The sequence below is a fragment of the Desmodus rotundus genome, chromosome 1 (assembly GCF_022682495.2).
Source record: "Desmodus rotundus isolate HL8 chromosome 1, HLdesRot8A.1, whole genome shotgun sequence".
Classification (NCBI taxonomy): domain Eukaryota; kingdom Metazoa; phylum Chordata; class Mammalia; order Chiroptera; family Phyllostomidae; genus Desmodus; species Desmodus rotundus.
Genome location: NC_071387.1, coordinates 29383116 through 29400069, shown reverse-complemented (window position 1 = coordinate 29400069; position 16954 = coordinate 29383116). Strand labels below are relative to the sequence as shown.

The 16954-nt window shown below is 49.1% G+C and overlaps 1 protein-coding gene across 1 annotated transcript in view; it reads left to right on the top strand.

Moving 5' to 3' along the window:
* The window catches only part of LOC112304380 (stimulated by retinoic acid gene 6 protein-like), a 32155-nt gene extending 15655 nt beyond the window's left edge, over positions 1-16500 (top strand). Inside the window, exons 7-18 of the mRNA XM_045195287.3 lie at positions 41-169; positions 2463-2533; positions 3929-4040; positions 6974-7127; positions 7510-7585; positions 10016-10097; positions 10409-10457; positions 10933-11050; positions 12121-12240; positions 13387-13550; positions 14267-14413; positions 15098-16500. Of these exons, the coding sequence (XP_045051222.2) occupies positions 41-169; positions 2463-2533; positions 3929-4040; positions 6974-7127; positions 7510-7585; positions 10016-10097; positions 10409-10457; positions 10933-11050; positions 12121-12240; positions 13387-13550; positions 14267-14413; positions 15098-15246 (1371 nt within the window). The 3' untranslated portion in view covers positions 15247-16500. The remainder of the gene's footprint in view (positions 1-40; positions 170-2462; positions 2534-3928; positions 4041-6973; positions 7128-7509; positions 7586-10015; positions 10098-10408; positions 10458-10932; positions 11051-12120; positions 12241-13386; positions 13551-14266; positions 14414-15097) is intronic.
* Positions 16501-16954: the final 454 nt, after the last annotated feature.

Here is a 16954-nt window from a genome sequence, read left to right as displayed (position 1 = left end):
CCCTCTAGACCCAGTGCCCAGCTGTCTGCTTCTGTTGCAGTTTTTGGGGAGGTTCGAGACTGTCGTGTTCTACTGGCCCTCACTGCTGTGCCTGTCCTTCCTGCTGGGCCGATTCCTGCACATGTTCGTCAGGTCTCTGAGGGCCCACCTGGGCTGGGAGCTGCAGACGGTGAGTACTGAGCAAGCACTGCACGCGTCCTGGCAGGTGTGGTCCTCCCAGCGGTCCTGTGTGGCAGGCACTAGGATCACTCCTCCCGTTCTGTAGCAGGAAACCTGGCCGAAGAGGCGCGTTGTGCTGCCCGAGGTCACGTACCTCGTCCGGAGCAGAGCCAGAACAGTAGCGCAGACGGTTTGCTTGTTGAGGCTCTTTCTTGACCACTGTTCTTTTTCTGATTCCTTGAGGTATAAAGTTAGGTTGTTTGTTTGAGGTCTTTCTCTTGGTTAATGTAGACGTTTACCACTATAAACTCCCCTCTTAGAACTGCTTTTGCTGCATCCCATAAGTTTTGGGATGTTGTATTTCCATTTTCATTTGTTTTCAGATAATTTTTGATTTCCCTTTTGGTGTTTTTCTCTGACTCATTGGTTGCTCAGGAGTGTGTTGATTAACTTCCACACATTTGTGAATTTTCCAGTTTTCTTCCTGTTATTGATTTCCAGCTTTATGCCATTGTGGTCAGAAAAGAAACTTAAATTTGATACTTAAATTTGCTAAGACCTGTTTTGGGGCCTAACATGTGACCTAGCCCGGAGAGTGGTCCCTTGGCTCTTGAGAAGAATAGATATTTTGCTACTGTTGGATGGAGTGTTCTGTATACGTTTATTTGTCCCATTTGATCTATAGTGCTGTTCAAGTCTGCTGTTTCCATATTGATTTTCTTACTGGATTATCTATCCGTTGTTGAAGGTGTGGTGTTGAAATTCTACTGTTAATGTGTTGCTGCAAATTTATCCCTTCAGTTTCATTAATAATTACTTTATATATTTAGGTGCTATGGAGTTGAGTACATATATATTTACAATTGTTACATTTTCTTGAGCAATTGATAACTTTATCATTACATAATGATTTTTCTTGTCTCTTGTGATACTTTTTGACTTAAAGTCTATTTTGTCTCATGTAAATAGAGCCACCCGTGCTCCATTTTGGTTACCATTTGTATGAAATACCTTTTTCCAACCCACTTTACTCCCCATGTGTGTCCTTAAAGCTAAAGAGAGTCCCCTCCTGATGGCCTATATTTGTAGTTTTTAAAAAATCCATTCAGCTACTCTATGTCTTTTGATTGGAGAATTTAATCCATTTACATTTAAAGAAACTGATAGGTAAGGACTTAAGATCACCATTTTGTTAACTTTCTGGCGGTTTTATAATTCTTGCTTTCTTTGTGAGGTGATGATTTCTTTTTTTTGTGGTGGTATTATGCTTTGATTCCGTTTCTTTACCTTTTATTTAATATAAAACAGGTTTTCCTTTGTCATTACTATGTGGCTGATATAAAACATTTTACAGTTATAACAGCCCATTTTAAGTTGATAACAACTTACTTTAATTGCGTAGAAAACCCTACACCTTTACTCTCACTTTCCCTTGGGAGGATTTGCAGGCCAGGGAGGGGCTGTCTGTGCACTGACCTGTGCCACCTTGGAGGACAGGTGACATTGGCAAAGTGAAACCGCTCTTCCTACCCTCTTCAGTGCTTCTATTCTCAGAGTTTTTGCTTGCCTGGGGTTCTGGAGCCTCCCAGGTGCATTGCTGAGTGCCCACAAAGGTACTCTCATCTGTGCGTGGCGGTCGAAATTGGAGTATCGGAGCGGGCCTAGGGGCTGGAAGCCCCTTTCCTGCATCCTGGTGGCATCACTTACTGGTCAGGGTTCTACCCAGATGCTTTGTTCTCTACCCAACATCTGCAACATACAAGATTTCATCTCATGTTATAAAATTTACATATTCAACACATGCAGCAAAATGGTAACTATGGAAACCCATTTTATGGAAAACCCATTACACCTGGAGAAAACATTTTAAAACATACCATCAAAGTTTGTTTTATTAAATACTGCAAAATAAAAAAAATGAGCAAAAGAAACTCCTCCTGTTCATAAGAAATGAAAACACTGGGATTTGGGGTGCTTCATTCCTGAAACAGTGTTTTGAAGTATGATGGGAAATCACCAAATCTCAAAGAGACAAGGGACCTCAGAGAACAATGGCTAGTGCCGTCAGCAAGCAGAAGAGTCAAGGAAGGCCAGACCTCCAGCATTTCAGGAAAGCAAGCGCTTGGTAAACGGCCTGGACCCTGCCCTCCTCTTCATTAAATAACAGGTGTCTGGGAATGCCAGACTCCAAAACAGCAAGTTCTGCCCAAATTCCCGGCCTCTGTGGCCGTAGCCCCTCAGAGAGACCAAAACCCTAGTAAGAGTTTGTGAGCCAAAACACATGCCTCTCTCTTTTCTCACAGGAGGAAAAGCCTTTCCTGGAAACCCACCAGGCAGAGCGTGTCAAGCAGCTCCTGAGGAAGCCGCCCCTGCAGTAAGCCCGCTTTGAGTCGCTCTCCGTTGGTGTCTGCGCCAGAGCTGAGGAGGCCTGGCGGTGTGGGGCCCGAGGATGCCTGCGAGTGCTCTGTACCCGCCAGCACTCTTGTTCTTTAACAACAGAAACTCAGCTTCAACTGGATTGGAGAGGAAAAGGAAACTGATGGCCTTACATAATTTAAAAGCCCCGTGGCCGTCACTTTCACACATAGATGGGTTCAGGGCTTCATGGCTGTCATCAGAACTAGGTCTCTTTCCCTCGTCCACTCTTGGCTCTGCTTTTATGTGGGTTAGCCTTCGGGTTAGATGGGCTGCCTCCCACTGGTGGACCCCCTCCCCCTGATGGACCCCAGATCTCTAACCTTATACCCTCCTGGTGTAAGCTCACAGGAAAGGTAAATTTTCCTATCTAATGATTCAAACCAAAGTCCTCTTGCATCAGACTGGGCCAGATGCCACTCCAGAACAGTTACTGTGGCTAGGGGACTGGAGTAAAGTGATTGTTAAGACTGGGTCCCACAGTTACCCCTGGAACCAAGAAGTAGTTCAGCCTCACTTGACCACTAGGACTGCGGGTGGGAAAGGAGTCGATTCTCATATGCCCTTAGCAATAAAAGAGGACGTAGCTCTTGGTCAGGTGAAAGTACATGATCTTCAGGGATGGTAGTCATCACCCTACCTTTGCCACTGCCGCTGTGTACCAGAGAATATACCCCAGAGAAGGCACATGTCCAATCCAAAGTCACAGTGGCAAAGCTAGTGCTTTCGTTAGAACTGCGCTTGGCTACATGTAGCAAAAAACGCAAACGAATAGTGGCACGGATGAGAGAGATGTATCTCTCATGTAAAAGAATTCTGAAGGCTGCGGTCCATACTGACCCTGGACAGCTCACCGCGGCAGTTTGCCGATCCACCTGTCTTTCAGCTTTAGTATTTTAGTGGTTTCTATCATGAAGGCCACCCATAGTCCTGGGTAGAGTCCGGGGCTCCAGCCTGGACCAGCCACTATGTCAGCATTTCAGATGCAGGCAGGAGGAAAAAAGGAAGGGCAATGGAGGTCCCTTTCAGCTGTGTCGATTCTATCTAAGCACCCTCCCCAAAGTCCCACACTGCCCCTCTGGTCACATCTAATTGCCCTGGGTTTAGCCTTGGTCACTCTTAGCTGCAAGAGGTCTGAAACTATAGCCTTTCAGTTTGGTGAATTGCTACACTAAATAAAACTGAATCTCTGTTCTTAAGAATAAGGGGAGAATGAAAACTGTGGAATCAACCAGTGTTCTTTCTCTTCACTAAAATCTAAGATGAAGAGGAGGAGATGAAGTTATTTTCAGAAGAATCAGGCACTTGTCTACCCACCACAACCTGGCTTTTCTTGGTGTTTACTCAATAACAGAGAGGAAGACAAGTCTTGGTTCCAAACCAGGATATACGAGTGGGACCCCTGCTTTCAGTTCCCCAGCAGAATGATTGGCACCGTGGTGCTGGCTTTCATCTGCCTCTACCTTGTAAGTAGATCTGAGCAAATCCTTTTCTGTTTTATAAATGGGGTGGGGCTAGGGGAGCGGTGGTTCTTAAAAAGCTGGCTCAGAATTTAACCTCTGTAAGTCAAAGGAGTACAGTTCTTCGACCAAACAACTTTGACTCCAAGCACACGTTTACCTATGTGGTGAATATTACTAATAAATATAATCAGGTTATTCATGGGGACTTCCGGTTGCCAATTCCACATGTAAAGAGCTTGCAAAAGAAGCCATTCCATCCTAACAACAAATGAAAATCAAAACAAACTGAAAGAGATCAACAACTCCTGGATCCTGAAGAGAAGTGAGGCTACAGGGCAAAGCGTTGCCCCTAAATTGAAGAGACAGACAGGCGGATCTAGAGAATCACAACAGAATGGGGCAGAAACCCCATGGGACTCAGCGCCCAGGGAGGGACATCTGAACGGTAATGGACTCAGTCAATCAGCTGGAATTTTGGACATTCATAGACTATTTAACAAGAGTAGAATACACATTTTTCTCAAGATGACATGGAAATTTCACCAAGATAGATCAAATCCTGGACCATAGAACACACTGTAACAAATTTAAAAGAATAGAAATTATGCAGTGTCTGCTTTTAGACCATAAAGTAGAACTAAACTAGAAATAAATAACAAAAAGATAACTGGAAAATTCCAAAACAGTGAAAATTAAACAACACACCTCTAAGTAACTATGGGCTATAGAAAAAAAGAATGTCAAGAGAAATTAAAAATAAACAAAAAAGAAATGAACTAAGTGAAAACGAAAACACACTTACCAGAACTTGTGGGAGGCAGCAAAAGCAGTGCTTAGAGGGGAATTTGTAGCATTGAATGTATACATTGGAAATAAAGATCCACATCAATCTCCAAGCTCCCACCTCAGGAACTAAAAAAGAAGAGCAAATGAAACACAAAGCAAGCAGCAAAATAGATAAAATAAACTTAGAGCAGAAACCTATAACATCGAAAACCGGAAATGAATAAAGGAAGTCAATGAAATCAAAAGCTGGGTCTTTGAAATAATAAAGTCAATGAGCCTCTAGCCAGACTAAGAAAAAAGGAGAGAAGACACAAATTACTCATGTCAGAAACGAAAGGGGGAACATCGTTACAGACTCCATGGGCACTGAAAGGATAACAAAGAAGTGGAATGAACACCTCTGTGCTCCCAGACTTGACAACCTAGATGAAAGACACAACCTGCCACAACTCACGCAGGAAGAAATAGACAATGTGCACAGGCTCAAAGCTATTGAAGAAGTTAAATCAATGAGTATCGATTTCTAAAATACAAAGTGCCAGGCCCAGATGGGTTTCCTGGTGAGTTCTACAAAACATTTATTTCATCAGAGCTGAGGACAATATTATGTTACACTTGTTATTTAGCCAAAAAAATCATGTCATTTAAATACAGAATAATTGATCTTGATAATTTCAGTGAATTCAAAATAAAAGTGGATAAACTTACTGTACTATATTTCAAAAAAGGACCAAAAATTAAAATGTCTTACTTCCTTTTGCTCCTATTTAAGTTTGCTTCCTCAACAAGACATTTTAAATGTTGTCATAACTCGGGCTTCCATGTTCAATGTATTTTTTATTAAGCGTAGGCAAGGTAAACCGTCTGGGCTGAAAGCAGGGTCAGCATGGAGGAATAAAAATGGGGAGACCAAATTGGCTTCTGCTCATTTCAAATGTGCAAGGATGATACCCACATAAATTAATCCTACGGTTACATTTTAAGTGACTGTATCAGTTAGGTTGTGCTGAAGTACCACATGAATCCCTACATTTTAGTGACTTAACACTATGTCTCGTTTTGCCCACATAACTGTGTTGAGTGGGTGGGTGTGCAGCTTTGGGAGGCAGCAGTCCTCCCGGTGTTACTCCGTTACCCAGATTCTTCCATCCTGTGCCTCATCCTCCCCGAAAACCCTCGCCATCTACATCCAGCCAGCAGCAGGGGGAAGTGCAAGGAGAAATGCGTGTGGGAGGTTTTCAAAGGCCCTTTTCCATTGGCAAAAACATCGTCATGTGGCCACACTAACTCAAGGGAGGCTGGGAAATGTAGTCTAGCTTTCTGCCCAAAGAAGGGGAGAGTAGATTTTAATGGCCTACTAGAGTTCTCTGCAACAGTGGGTAATTCACTTGGAGTTATGTTTCTTAAGTCTTTATCGGTCATCTATGCTGCCAGGCACTATGCTAACGCGTGGAAGAGAGGGGAGCTGATTCAGCAGGGTCTTGGCCTGGGAGAAGGCCGTGGTTTAAGAGAAGGGGGTAAGGTGTGGTAGAAAGTACCTGCCATCCAAAGTGAGACCAGAGAAAGGGGAATGTGCTCCGGAAGTTGAATGAATGATTCTAGATTCAGAAGCTGCCTGAAGATGGTGGCGTTTGAGCTCCGAATTCGGAGATAAACAAGGTTCAGTCGGTGAACTAAATGGCGGCAGGAACTCTAGAAGCAATGGCACATAGTGGGGAGCATGATGACAGGGCGATGGGGACGAGCCAGCCTGACATGTGTACAGGATGTGCTACTTTCTTCACTTCGGGTACCACCAAGATGCCAGAAGTGGAACAATGAGAGAGGTGACTGGCATTGTCCCCAAGGTGACCCCTTACTTAACATTGGACATTCATCTCACTGTGTTTTAATTAATGTTCAAAGAGTTCCTTGAACCCTTAGGGGCCTCGTCTTGTATGCTGTAGGGGGAGGAACAGAGTTTGGGGTGTCTCCCAGGCACAAAGCAGCCACAATCCCATTCATCTCAGTATAGCCAGTCTAGTTCAGATGAGTGTTGAACTTCAAAGAGTTTTAACCTCAAAACCAAAGAGAGACCCATACGTGATTCACATACTGAGCAAAAGCTGAACTCGGGTGAGACTTTTGAAGTGTTTGCTTCGTGTCCCCAGTTCATTGTCATTGAGTTCTGCGTGTTTGTGTACGTGAGAGAGAAGCTGGATGTGTTTGAAGGCGAGTTAGAAAGCTACACTGCCTCCGTGAACCAGACCGGGACCCTGGCCCCAGTCGTCCTGCAGGTGAAGGAGCTGATGAACGTCTCCAAAGGTAAACCTACCCTCGCACATAGTTGCTGTTTAACTGCAGGCGGGTCACCACCCCCAAAACTGGCAATCAGAAGTTCAGTGGAGTTTTACAAGGGTGGAAGCTACTACAATGTATATATGCCATAATTTTCCCTTCCCATTACTCACGGGATTGAAAATATTAATATCAAAGGAGAGGATTGTATAGGAAATAAAGTATTTCAAGGGTGTGTGTGGCTAAAGTGAAACAGAAATATATAAGCAAAACTGTATTTACACAAGAAATGTGTTAAAGGAAGTATAATATATTTTGCCCAGACCTTTCTGATGTGGGTTTCTGCGTTTGGAAAATACTGTTTCTGGCTCATCTTCAGAGGCCTTTCCTATCCCCTTTTCTGTTTCAGGAGTCTGGGTGGCTACCATTCTGCCGGCCTCCCTCACGTGCGTGAGCTATCTCTTCCACATCTTGGCTTGCTACAGGTAAGAGGGCTCAGGGAGTCGTTTGTGCGTCTTCACCAGGAAAGCACCTGACAGTTTTCCGAGAATTCCCAAACAGGGCCCACACCGGAGCCAGGCGTGCACGCAAGGTTCAGGGACAGCCACGTCTGTTGTCAGTGAACGACACGCAAACAAACATGGACTTGAGCTTCTACCTAATCTAGACATTGTGTAGGGTCTTTCAATTTTCAACACAACCCTGAGGAGTACTCTCAACTCCACGTTTCTAGCCCAGAAAGCTGAGACTCAGCAAAATAGCTTGTCCACGCAATTAGCCACTGACTACGCCTTCGACCCCAGACCTTGGCATTTCTTCTATCCTCTGGCCCCTCTGCTGGCTGTCTGACCTGCTCTCCAGGCATCATCGCACTGGGCCACCAGCAGATGAATGCGGCTCAAGGGCACATCAGGGGGACCTGGTGCCTGAATCTCAAGAGCAGCAGTCAGTGCTGTTCAATACATGGCGAGCATAAATTTTTTTTCTAATTTAAATTTATTTATTTATTTATTTATAGAGGGGAAGGGAGGGAGAAAGAGAGGGAGTGAAACATTGATGTGAAAAAGAAACATCAATCAGTTGCCTCTCATACACATTCCGACCAGGGCCTGAACCCACAACCCAGGCATGTGCCCTGACCGGGAATTGAACCGGCAACCTTTTGCTGTGCAGGATGATGCCCAAGCAACTGAGCCATACCAGTCAGGTCCATAGGGAGCATTTGCATGCAGATAGCAGTTGAATTTTAGGTATCTCGTGCTCCCCTTTCTCTCTGTCTCTCTGCCTTTGCCTTTACCTCTTATGGTCTCTCTGTCTTAGTCTCTAACCCAGGCTCACTGACTCAAGGGAAGCTCAGGGCCAATCTCCCACCACCCCCAGAACACCCTGATTTTGCATCCTCATCATCTGGCTGCCCACAGGGTGAGTCTCTTGCCAATGGCATCCAAGAGAAAGACTCTCCAGGCATGAAGAGGCCCTAACTCTCCATCCCCACCCTGCCTTGGTCCCTCTCTTCACGTTCGTCTCCCTGGACACTGTGGGTGGGCTGGACACTGAGGCTGTCCCCTGCCCTGTGTGATGAAGGGAGATGTCTGTTCCTTTCTTGATTAGTCTGCAAGCGGCTGGGAGATTTTCACTGAGGCATTTGACCACAACTAGGGACAACCACTGTGCAGAGCAGGCTGCATGCATATGGGCAGAGGGCAGCTGAGGGCACTGGGAAGACGAGTGCGCTGTGCTGGGGAGGCTTCATTCCTGTGCAGGCTGGCTCCTCCCGCCCACACCTGTCACCCAGGTGTGGTGATCCCTGCTGCCTCCTTTAGAGACAATGGGGCAGAGGAAACAATGGGTGAGAAAGCACCCTACAAACCGGGAAGCACTAGCACTGTGCCAGTATTTTTATTTTCCTTAGAAGTATTCCAACTTACATACAAGCTCTTTTTTAAAAAAATGGTACAAAAAATATTTAAAGCAAATTAAGCAAGTCTGCCATTCAGAGCCCAGTTTGTTGCCCCTGAGCTAAATGTGGCTACTCGTTTTTCTGAGGGTCCTTCCAGAAATTTTCCGTGCTAATACACCTGTGTGTATTTGCATCCCCAGTCGCACGCGCTACCCCAGTGCTGCAACCTAAAAGCACAGGGAAAGCCGCAGACGCAATCTTTAGTTTTCCAGTAGACACTGTAAAAAGAGTAAAAAGGGAGGTGAAAATAATTTAATAATATAGTTACCCTAATATAACCCAAATACCATCACTTCCATATGTGATAAATATACAAACCATTAGTGAGATATTTCTACTCTTCATTTCATACCAAGTCTTCCCAATTCAGTGGTCGTGAGATTACAAAACAACCTGGCAAATGCTGGAGATAGAATGTTGAGGAAAAAGCTGGGCCCAGGTGTGAATTTAGACGGTGAACTTGACTGTGCCAACCTAACCTTTTTACACAAAGATTGAGGCCGAGACTAGCATGGGGAAAACACGCAGTGATTTCTTGGGGTGCTGGGATTGTGAGGGTTCATGCCCCCTTTTTCATTTCCTTTTATGTTGTTCTAAGGTGGGGAATATTGCTAAAAACGGTTTTCTGTTCTTATCAGCTTTAAAGTATTATTACATAAATAATTTATATTCACTGTAGAAAAAAATAGAGCAAAATGAAGAAAATAAAAGCCACATACACAGTCTCAAATATCACAGTTGGTATTAAGACTAGGTAACTATATGTTATTGTTATAAAATATGTTAAATTTAAGATTTTTAAGGCTGATCGGAACCACCCCATGAGCTGTGACCAATACGAGGGGCTAAGCTGCCCACCACCCCCTCCCCAGCCCTTCCTGTGTGTACCTGTTGAGCTCCCTGTGCACGCGGAGCTGTGGTTATGGACATTGCTCACCTCCCCTCTTTTCTCTAGAAAGCACATGAAGAGGTTGTGGGCAGGAAAGAAACACTTCCTCCCTCTGAAGTTCCATAACCCTTCCTCATCAGGGAGCGTGGTAAGTCTGTGGAGACCTCTCTCTGCTCTGACTCAGTGGCTTGCCAACGTCAGGCGGGGCAGCGTGATGGGAAGAACCCTGACTGGCAGTCCAGAGTCCTCAGCTCCGGGATGCTCGGCTGCTGGGTGACTCGGGACAGTCACTCTCCTCATGTAGCCCTTGGTCAGTCTCCTCATCTGTAAAATGAGGACAGTCACCTGCCACAGTGGGTTGGTGGGTGAATCTCCAACGAGACAGGGATGCAGGACACGTGGGTCAGAGGTAATCAAGGTTTTCTCCCCTCCGGGGCCCTTTTTCCTTTTAAATCGCAGGTGGCCATTGCGAGGTACTCTGGCTGGCAGATAGCCTACATTCTGTGGGGTAAGTGCCATCACGAGGCCCATTCAGTTCAGCGCATGCCACTGGGGCCCCTGCAGAGTGCTGGTGTGGGTGGGCAGAGAGGCAGGTGAGGTGGGAGCAGCCCCGGCTCCTGTGGGTCTGAGGGACCTTCAGGAAGGAGGGAGAATCACATGCGCATACAGATCTTCGTCACCACCTGTCATGAGCCCACAGAGTGGGCGTGCCAAGGGCGCTGGTGACCCAGAGGAGGAAGTGACCATCCACACCCAGGGCAGGGCTTGAATACTTTCTAGGGGAGTTGACATTTGAACCACACCTGGCAGGGTGAGCAGGTCAGCAGGAAGAAGAGTGAGGGCACACCCAGCAGAAGAAACAGCATAAACAAAAGCGCAGCAGCACCTTCGGTGGGAGGAGGATCGGTCGGGGCTCCAGAGAGGGACATGGGTGACTGGATCACGAAGGGCCTTGAGTGACCGGCGGCTCTCTTGGCCCACAGGCTACCTCATAATCCACGTGGTGCAGAGCCTATTGGGCCTGGTGATCATGTACAGCCTGGTGTTGCCCATCATCCACAACCAGGGCCTGGAGATGCTCCGTGGACTGGGCATCGGGATGTAAGGGCTCGGTGGGCTTCCTGCCATTGCCCAGGGCCTGGGAGCGGTGGGCCCTCGCAGCTGCTCTTCAGAATGCCCCCTCTGCTAGGCTCTCACCAGTCCCTGGACCCATGCTTTTAGCTCCAATCTAAACTTGGGCCAAGAGAGCAACTCATTACAATAGGAACCTTACAATTTACAAAATATCTCCACTCTCATTGTTCAGCGAGTTCCTCACATTTGTGTCTCTGGAAGATGCACGTAAGTCCGTTTTGTAGCTGGGAAGATTGAGGTTTGGGGAGGTGAAGTGAGAAGACACTCTAGTGGAAGAAGAGAGGGGATCTGAGCTTAGGTTTTAGATCAGCTGTATGACCAAATTGCCTCTCTGTGCCTCAGTTTACCCAGATGGAAGATAAAAGTGAATGCTGACATTCAGAATTCATTGTGTGCCTTTTCTCGTAAGAACCCTTTGAGGTCAGGACTTATATTAGCTCCCTCTTTTTCAGATGAGGAAACAGAGGCACAGAGATGCAAAGCAACTTGTCCAAGGATGGGGGAGAGGCAGGACCAGGAGCCAGGCAATCTGCAACCAGAGACCTCACTTAACCACTGCTCCACACTGCCACTCAGGGGGTGCAAACACGGGCTGTGGTGCTCTCTGGAGACCTCCCTGCCCTGAGCTCTTCTCTTCCATGTTCACCTAGAGACACCCGTGAGTCTGGTGCAGGCCTGCCTGGTCGACCCACTCTCGTGTGGCCTTCCTGAGCTCTTCTGAAACCCTACTCCTCTCTTTGATTCCCATGCTGTTAAACCACTCACCCCAATTGCTGCCCCTGTGTCCTGGTGTTCTGGTCTAGAGCTAGAAGACCCAACCTTGCGGCTTTGAGAAAGTTACCTCCGCTTTGGGAGCCGTGGTTTTCTCTTCTGCACAACAGGCGTGTGAACGCGCGGTAGGCCTGTCGCATGGAGCTCATTGCTACTGTTGGCCGGGCAGGCCATCAGCATCTCGCTCCTCTTTGTCACTGTGCACTTCAGAGGGGCTTGAGAGGAGTGGACAAGGCCCCTCAGCATGGTCTCCCCATGTGTTTCAGCCTCACCATATCCATTGTCCTGAGTCTCGTGATCGTGCAGGTATGGATCGCCTCCAGCTTCTTCCTACAACCCAAGATGGGCACAGATGACAAGCAGAAGCCCTTGGCGCTCAACAACAGGTGAGGGCAGAGAAGGGAATGGCGAATGTAGGACTTCGGCCTCAGCAATCTCATTCTTTCCTCTTCACCGCCAGCAGGTGCCTGGGCGGACTCTGCACTCAGAGGGTGAGGGGCAGTGGTTGAGGAGTGGGCTCTGGAGACAAACTCTGGCCCCGCCCCTTATGAACTCCCTTATCTTGTGTGACTTTATGAACATCTATGAATGTCAGTTTCCTCATTTTACAAACAGTCTGCCTCAAGGCGGTGTCCCCACGATGAAAGGTGTTCAAATATCAACGTGGAACAACAGCACCTGGCCTGCGGCAATCCTTTCCAATGCACCCGCTCAGCCAGGGGCTGATGGAGAAAACAACGGGGCCCTGAGGATAAAGGGATGTCCCTGAAGGACCTTCCTGTGAGACGCTTGTGGTCCGCGGGAGCCGATAGACAAGGGCATAGGGGGACAGGAGATGCCAGAGCGTGTGAAAGGGTCACAAGAGAAACACAAGTCATGGAGGGGAGAGGCAGGGTGGCAGAATAGAGGCAGAGGCGGGAGTGGTTCACTCCTTGTAGGTGGGACGTTTGAGCTGAAGTCAAGAAGATGGTGGGATTCCTACAGGTGGAGCTGAGGCGAGGGCATGGCTGGCACCCCCCACTGCACAGGTGAAAAAGGGCAGGGAGCCACGAAAGGGCAGGACATGGAAGGAGAACAGTAAGAATCAAATATGGTGGCCAGGCAGTGGCCTTAGATGGCGAAGGCAGGGAGGGGCACAAAGTGCCAATGCCAGAAAGGCCCCTTTTGAAGAGGGCCCGAAAATTCACTGTGCGGAGTTTGGGCTGTATCCCATCGGCAGTGGGAAACCACACGATCAAGCAGTCATTTGGGAAATCTCATGTGGAGGACTCGGAGCAGTTCCAGCTGGGCGCGGGGCCCTGTTACAACAGGTAGTGGGACAGCCACAACCTCTGCTGTAACCTCAGGACCAGCTGTGGCCCCAGGAGACTTCTTATCACTCAGGAAATCTCAAAACCCACAGATCCCATCGAACACGACAGTCACTACTAACGTTCATCCTGCACTGTGGCCAGTGTTCTGGGGGACCCCTGAGCCCGTCTGCCTGGCCACGTTCTCATACTGAAAGGCCCCTCCACCCACTTGCATTGCAGGAAGGCATTCCACAACTTCAACTACTTTCTGTTCTTCTACAACGTGCTGCTGGGCCTGGGCGCCTGCCTTTCCAGGCTGCTCATCAGCTGCATCCTGGGCACGTGGCTGATTGCCCGCATTGACAGGACCATCATGCAGCACGGGTATGAGGGAGCAGACATGGGTAAGTGGCCGGCCCCGATGGCCGCGCATCCGTGGAGGGCTGGGCTTGCGCTTTGTAGAAGCTGTGGACCAGAGGCCTAGACAGAGCTCACTCTTCGCTTCTGCTTAGAGCTTATCTTCCCAGGGAGGCTATAAAGCTGAGTAGGAAACACACACACGCACACACACACACACACTCACTCAGCCTGACGGTCAGAGGGGAATTCAGGCTATTGAGCACCTGCGTATTTGACAGACCCTTGAGGTAGAATGGCAGGCAGTAAGCGGCAGCACAACTCCACCCAAATGGTTAGGAGGTGATTTATGAGCACACGGCCCTGACAGTTTTGAGAGGGAACACATCTCAGAAGTACCAGTGCTGTTGGAAACTTGCTTAGGTAAGAAAATGGTCTGTTCAGTTGAAGTGCTCCAAAATCAAAGCCATTTCTATAGAGCAAAAAGAGTGTGTGTTCTATCTCTGGCCCGTGTCCGTCCCCTCACTCACCCGTCCGTTAAAGGAGCTCCGAGCTCCTTTGAGCTTCAGGCTCCACAGAAAATGGATGGATTAGAATGTGACCTGCAAGGACCCTGCCAGGTCTCTATACCTAACTTTCCAGATTCTCAGCAAAGACACAGGCACCATTTATTGATGAGGTGACGCTGCAGCTGCGTCGTGAAAAGCACGCACTGGCCGCCCTGGGACGTGCTGCATGGCCTCTCTTGCCTTCTGGATTTCAGGGTTCGGTGCGTGGGTCGGCATGCTCTACGTGGACCACTATCACACCAACCCCGTGCTCGTCAGCTTTTGCCACATCCTGGTCACAGGCCACAGGGAGAGGAAGCTGCAGCAGGCCCTCAAATACGGGGGCCTGAACCAGTCAGCAGGTTCGTCTCCTGTCTGAACCTTCCCTGTGGTTGGGCACCAGGAAACAAGTACACTGAGGGCTCCTGGGATCCCTGCGGTGTCCCCGGTTCCCCCTTCCCTGCCTCCCTGCCTCCACAGTCCGTGCCTGGGAAATCAACCCAGGAGATTAGGAAGGTTAGCCCCACATCAGCCTGGCTCGGGGACCCCTGAGGCCTTGTGTCCTTGTCCTTCTAACCGGCTCCTCTCTTGTTCCCCCAAATGAGCTCTAGTTCTTCTGTCTGAGTCCTCCGTCCCCCATTTGTTTGAGACCCCATGCCTATCCCAGCCTTCAGCCAGATGCCTTGCAAGAGGGCACTCAGTTGTACGTACCACAGCCCTCCTGGCTGCCAACTCCCGTCCCCTCAAGTCTCTATCCTGTCTGCTCCCAACCCTCCCACCCGTATTCCGCGGCTCTGCCTTCTGCTGGGAAGCCCCCAGTCAGTCATGTCTTGTCAGCACCGATCTGGACTGTGCTCATCACTGTTCCCAACCCTGCAGATACCCACCCTGGGGGGCAAACACATCCCTCCACCGCCCTTGTATCCAGCTCCTTGCCCCGCTTTTACCCCGCACCTCACAGCTCCGGGGCAGTGTTCCTTACGGCCTCTGAGAAGGACAGAGACAGCTGGCCCCTCCCCTTTCTACCTGCTCTGATTCTCCCCTAGGTCCCCGCATCTCAGCTAGGTCCAGGACAAGGTGGCTCCTGCTGCAGACCCTGATCAACAACCCCAGGCTGGCCAGGCTTAGAAAATCAAAACCAGGGCATGGCTCCTGGGAGTTCACCCAGATTCTGCTGACGAGCTCGGAGAGCTGACACTGACCTCCAACACTGCCCCAAGGCTGCTCCAGGATGGCTGCCCCCGAGAGGAGCCCCAGGCTACGCCGCAGCTGCCCGAGTGTGATGGGATGCACAGCCGCTGTCCGAGTAGACGGCGCCTGGGCTGAACAATGACGTCCCAGGTCTAAGTCACTCCCCTGGTAAAAAGATCAAGAACTAAAGAGAATTTCTGTCGCACAAACTGCCTGATCGTGATTTCCACTCTCCACGGTTAGAAGGCAGCCATGTTGACAAGCACAGGGCAGAGCTTTGTGTCACTGAAGAAGGTGGTAACATTTCTGTATCAGGAGAGTTTAACCGTCTGACACAGTGTTTTCTCTGGAAGGAAGTACGTCCCTATTTCAACAGGGTCTTCATTGCTTCCACCTTCCCAGGCACTATGGTGGTGAGAGAGAAGGAAATCCGCGCTCCATCCACCAGCTGGGTAGGGGGAGCAGGCTCACCCTGAGCTGCCTGCCCTGGCCACTGGGATGAGAAATGGATCAGAACCGACCTGGGTCGTGGTCACAAAGAAAGATGTGCACGTTCTCTGTGGCAAGGGGGGTCCCTAGGAAAGCTGCCTGTCTGAGGAGGCAGAGACGGGTGTGCGAAGGCAGGGGAGCGAGAAAGGCCCAGGCATGTTTGGGGGGGTGGCCCTCTGGTGTCTGCAGTGCAGGGCATGGGGGGCTGGTTAGACCACCCAGGGCGGCGCAGATGCCAGGCTGGGGAGCCTGGACGTTTCTCTTTGTGCAGAGGGCCCAGTACTTACCCAAACTCTTAACACCCAGGCATATGATCTCTGGTGGCTTGGGATCTGTACAAAGTCTGGCCACTCAAAATCACTCATGAAGCCCGTGCAAGTGCCAGGACGGCCCTCCGACAGGGTAGGGAAGTCCCCGTCCACCTCGGGGCTGATGCATTTCAGTCGCCGTCAAGGAGCACCTGCGGCGAACCCAGCCCCGTGTTTGCCAGAGTTGTCTCTCAGTCTCCGCGACCGAGCTTGTCATTCTGCTTTTGGAAACTGAGAAAACTGGCACTCAGGGTGTTGGGGTCCCCACACCACCTCTTCCTAGCCGTGTGACGTTGGCTAGTTGACTTTGCCTCTCTGTGCTTCCTTTTCCTCTCATATAAAAAGGGGTAACACCTACAATATCCAAAATTATTTTGGGGATAAAGTGCACTAATACATACAAAGACTCCTAAGCTAGTACCTGATACATCCTAAACTGTCAATAAATGTCAGTTATTGGCACCTATAACCTTACACTCTGTGGTGAAGTTATTGTTGCCCTATAACGTTACACTTTGTGGTGATCTGATCAATGCGTGTCGTCCTCACTACGCTCAGCTCCCTGAAGAAAGGGGCCTGAGTGGTCTCCCCTGAGGTGGTTGTCTAGCGAATGACTGCCGCTTCTCCTCAGGATCTACGCTCCCCAGCCCTATTGGCTTCTAGACCTGTTTGTAGGCTTGGCTCCAGAAGTCACTTTGGTCAGCAAGGGAGACTGGAGGGCTCTTTCCATGGCCAAGTGTACAGACCTGTGTCCTGGCAAAGCAGAATTCATTTCTGCTCCATCAGGTCCCAGCCAGGGAGGAGTGGCCACGATGTCCCTGACAGAGAGACTGGGGGCCTCTAGGGAATTTCTGTCTTGGAGAGAATTGTATAAGGAAGCACAGGGGTGCCGGGCGTCCTGGCTCCCAGACGGTG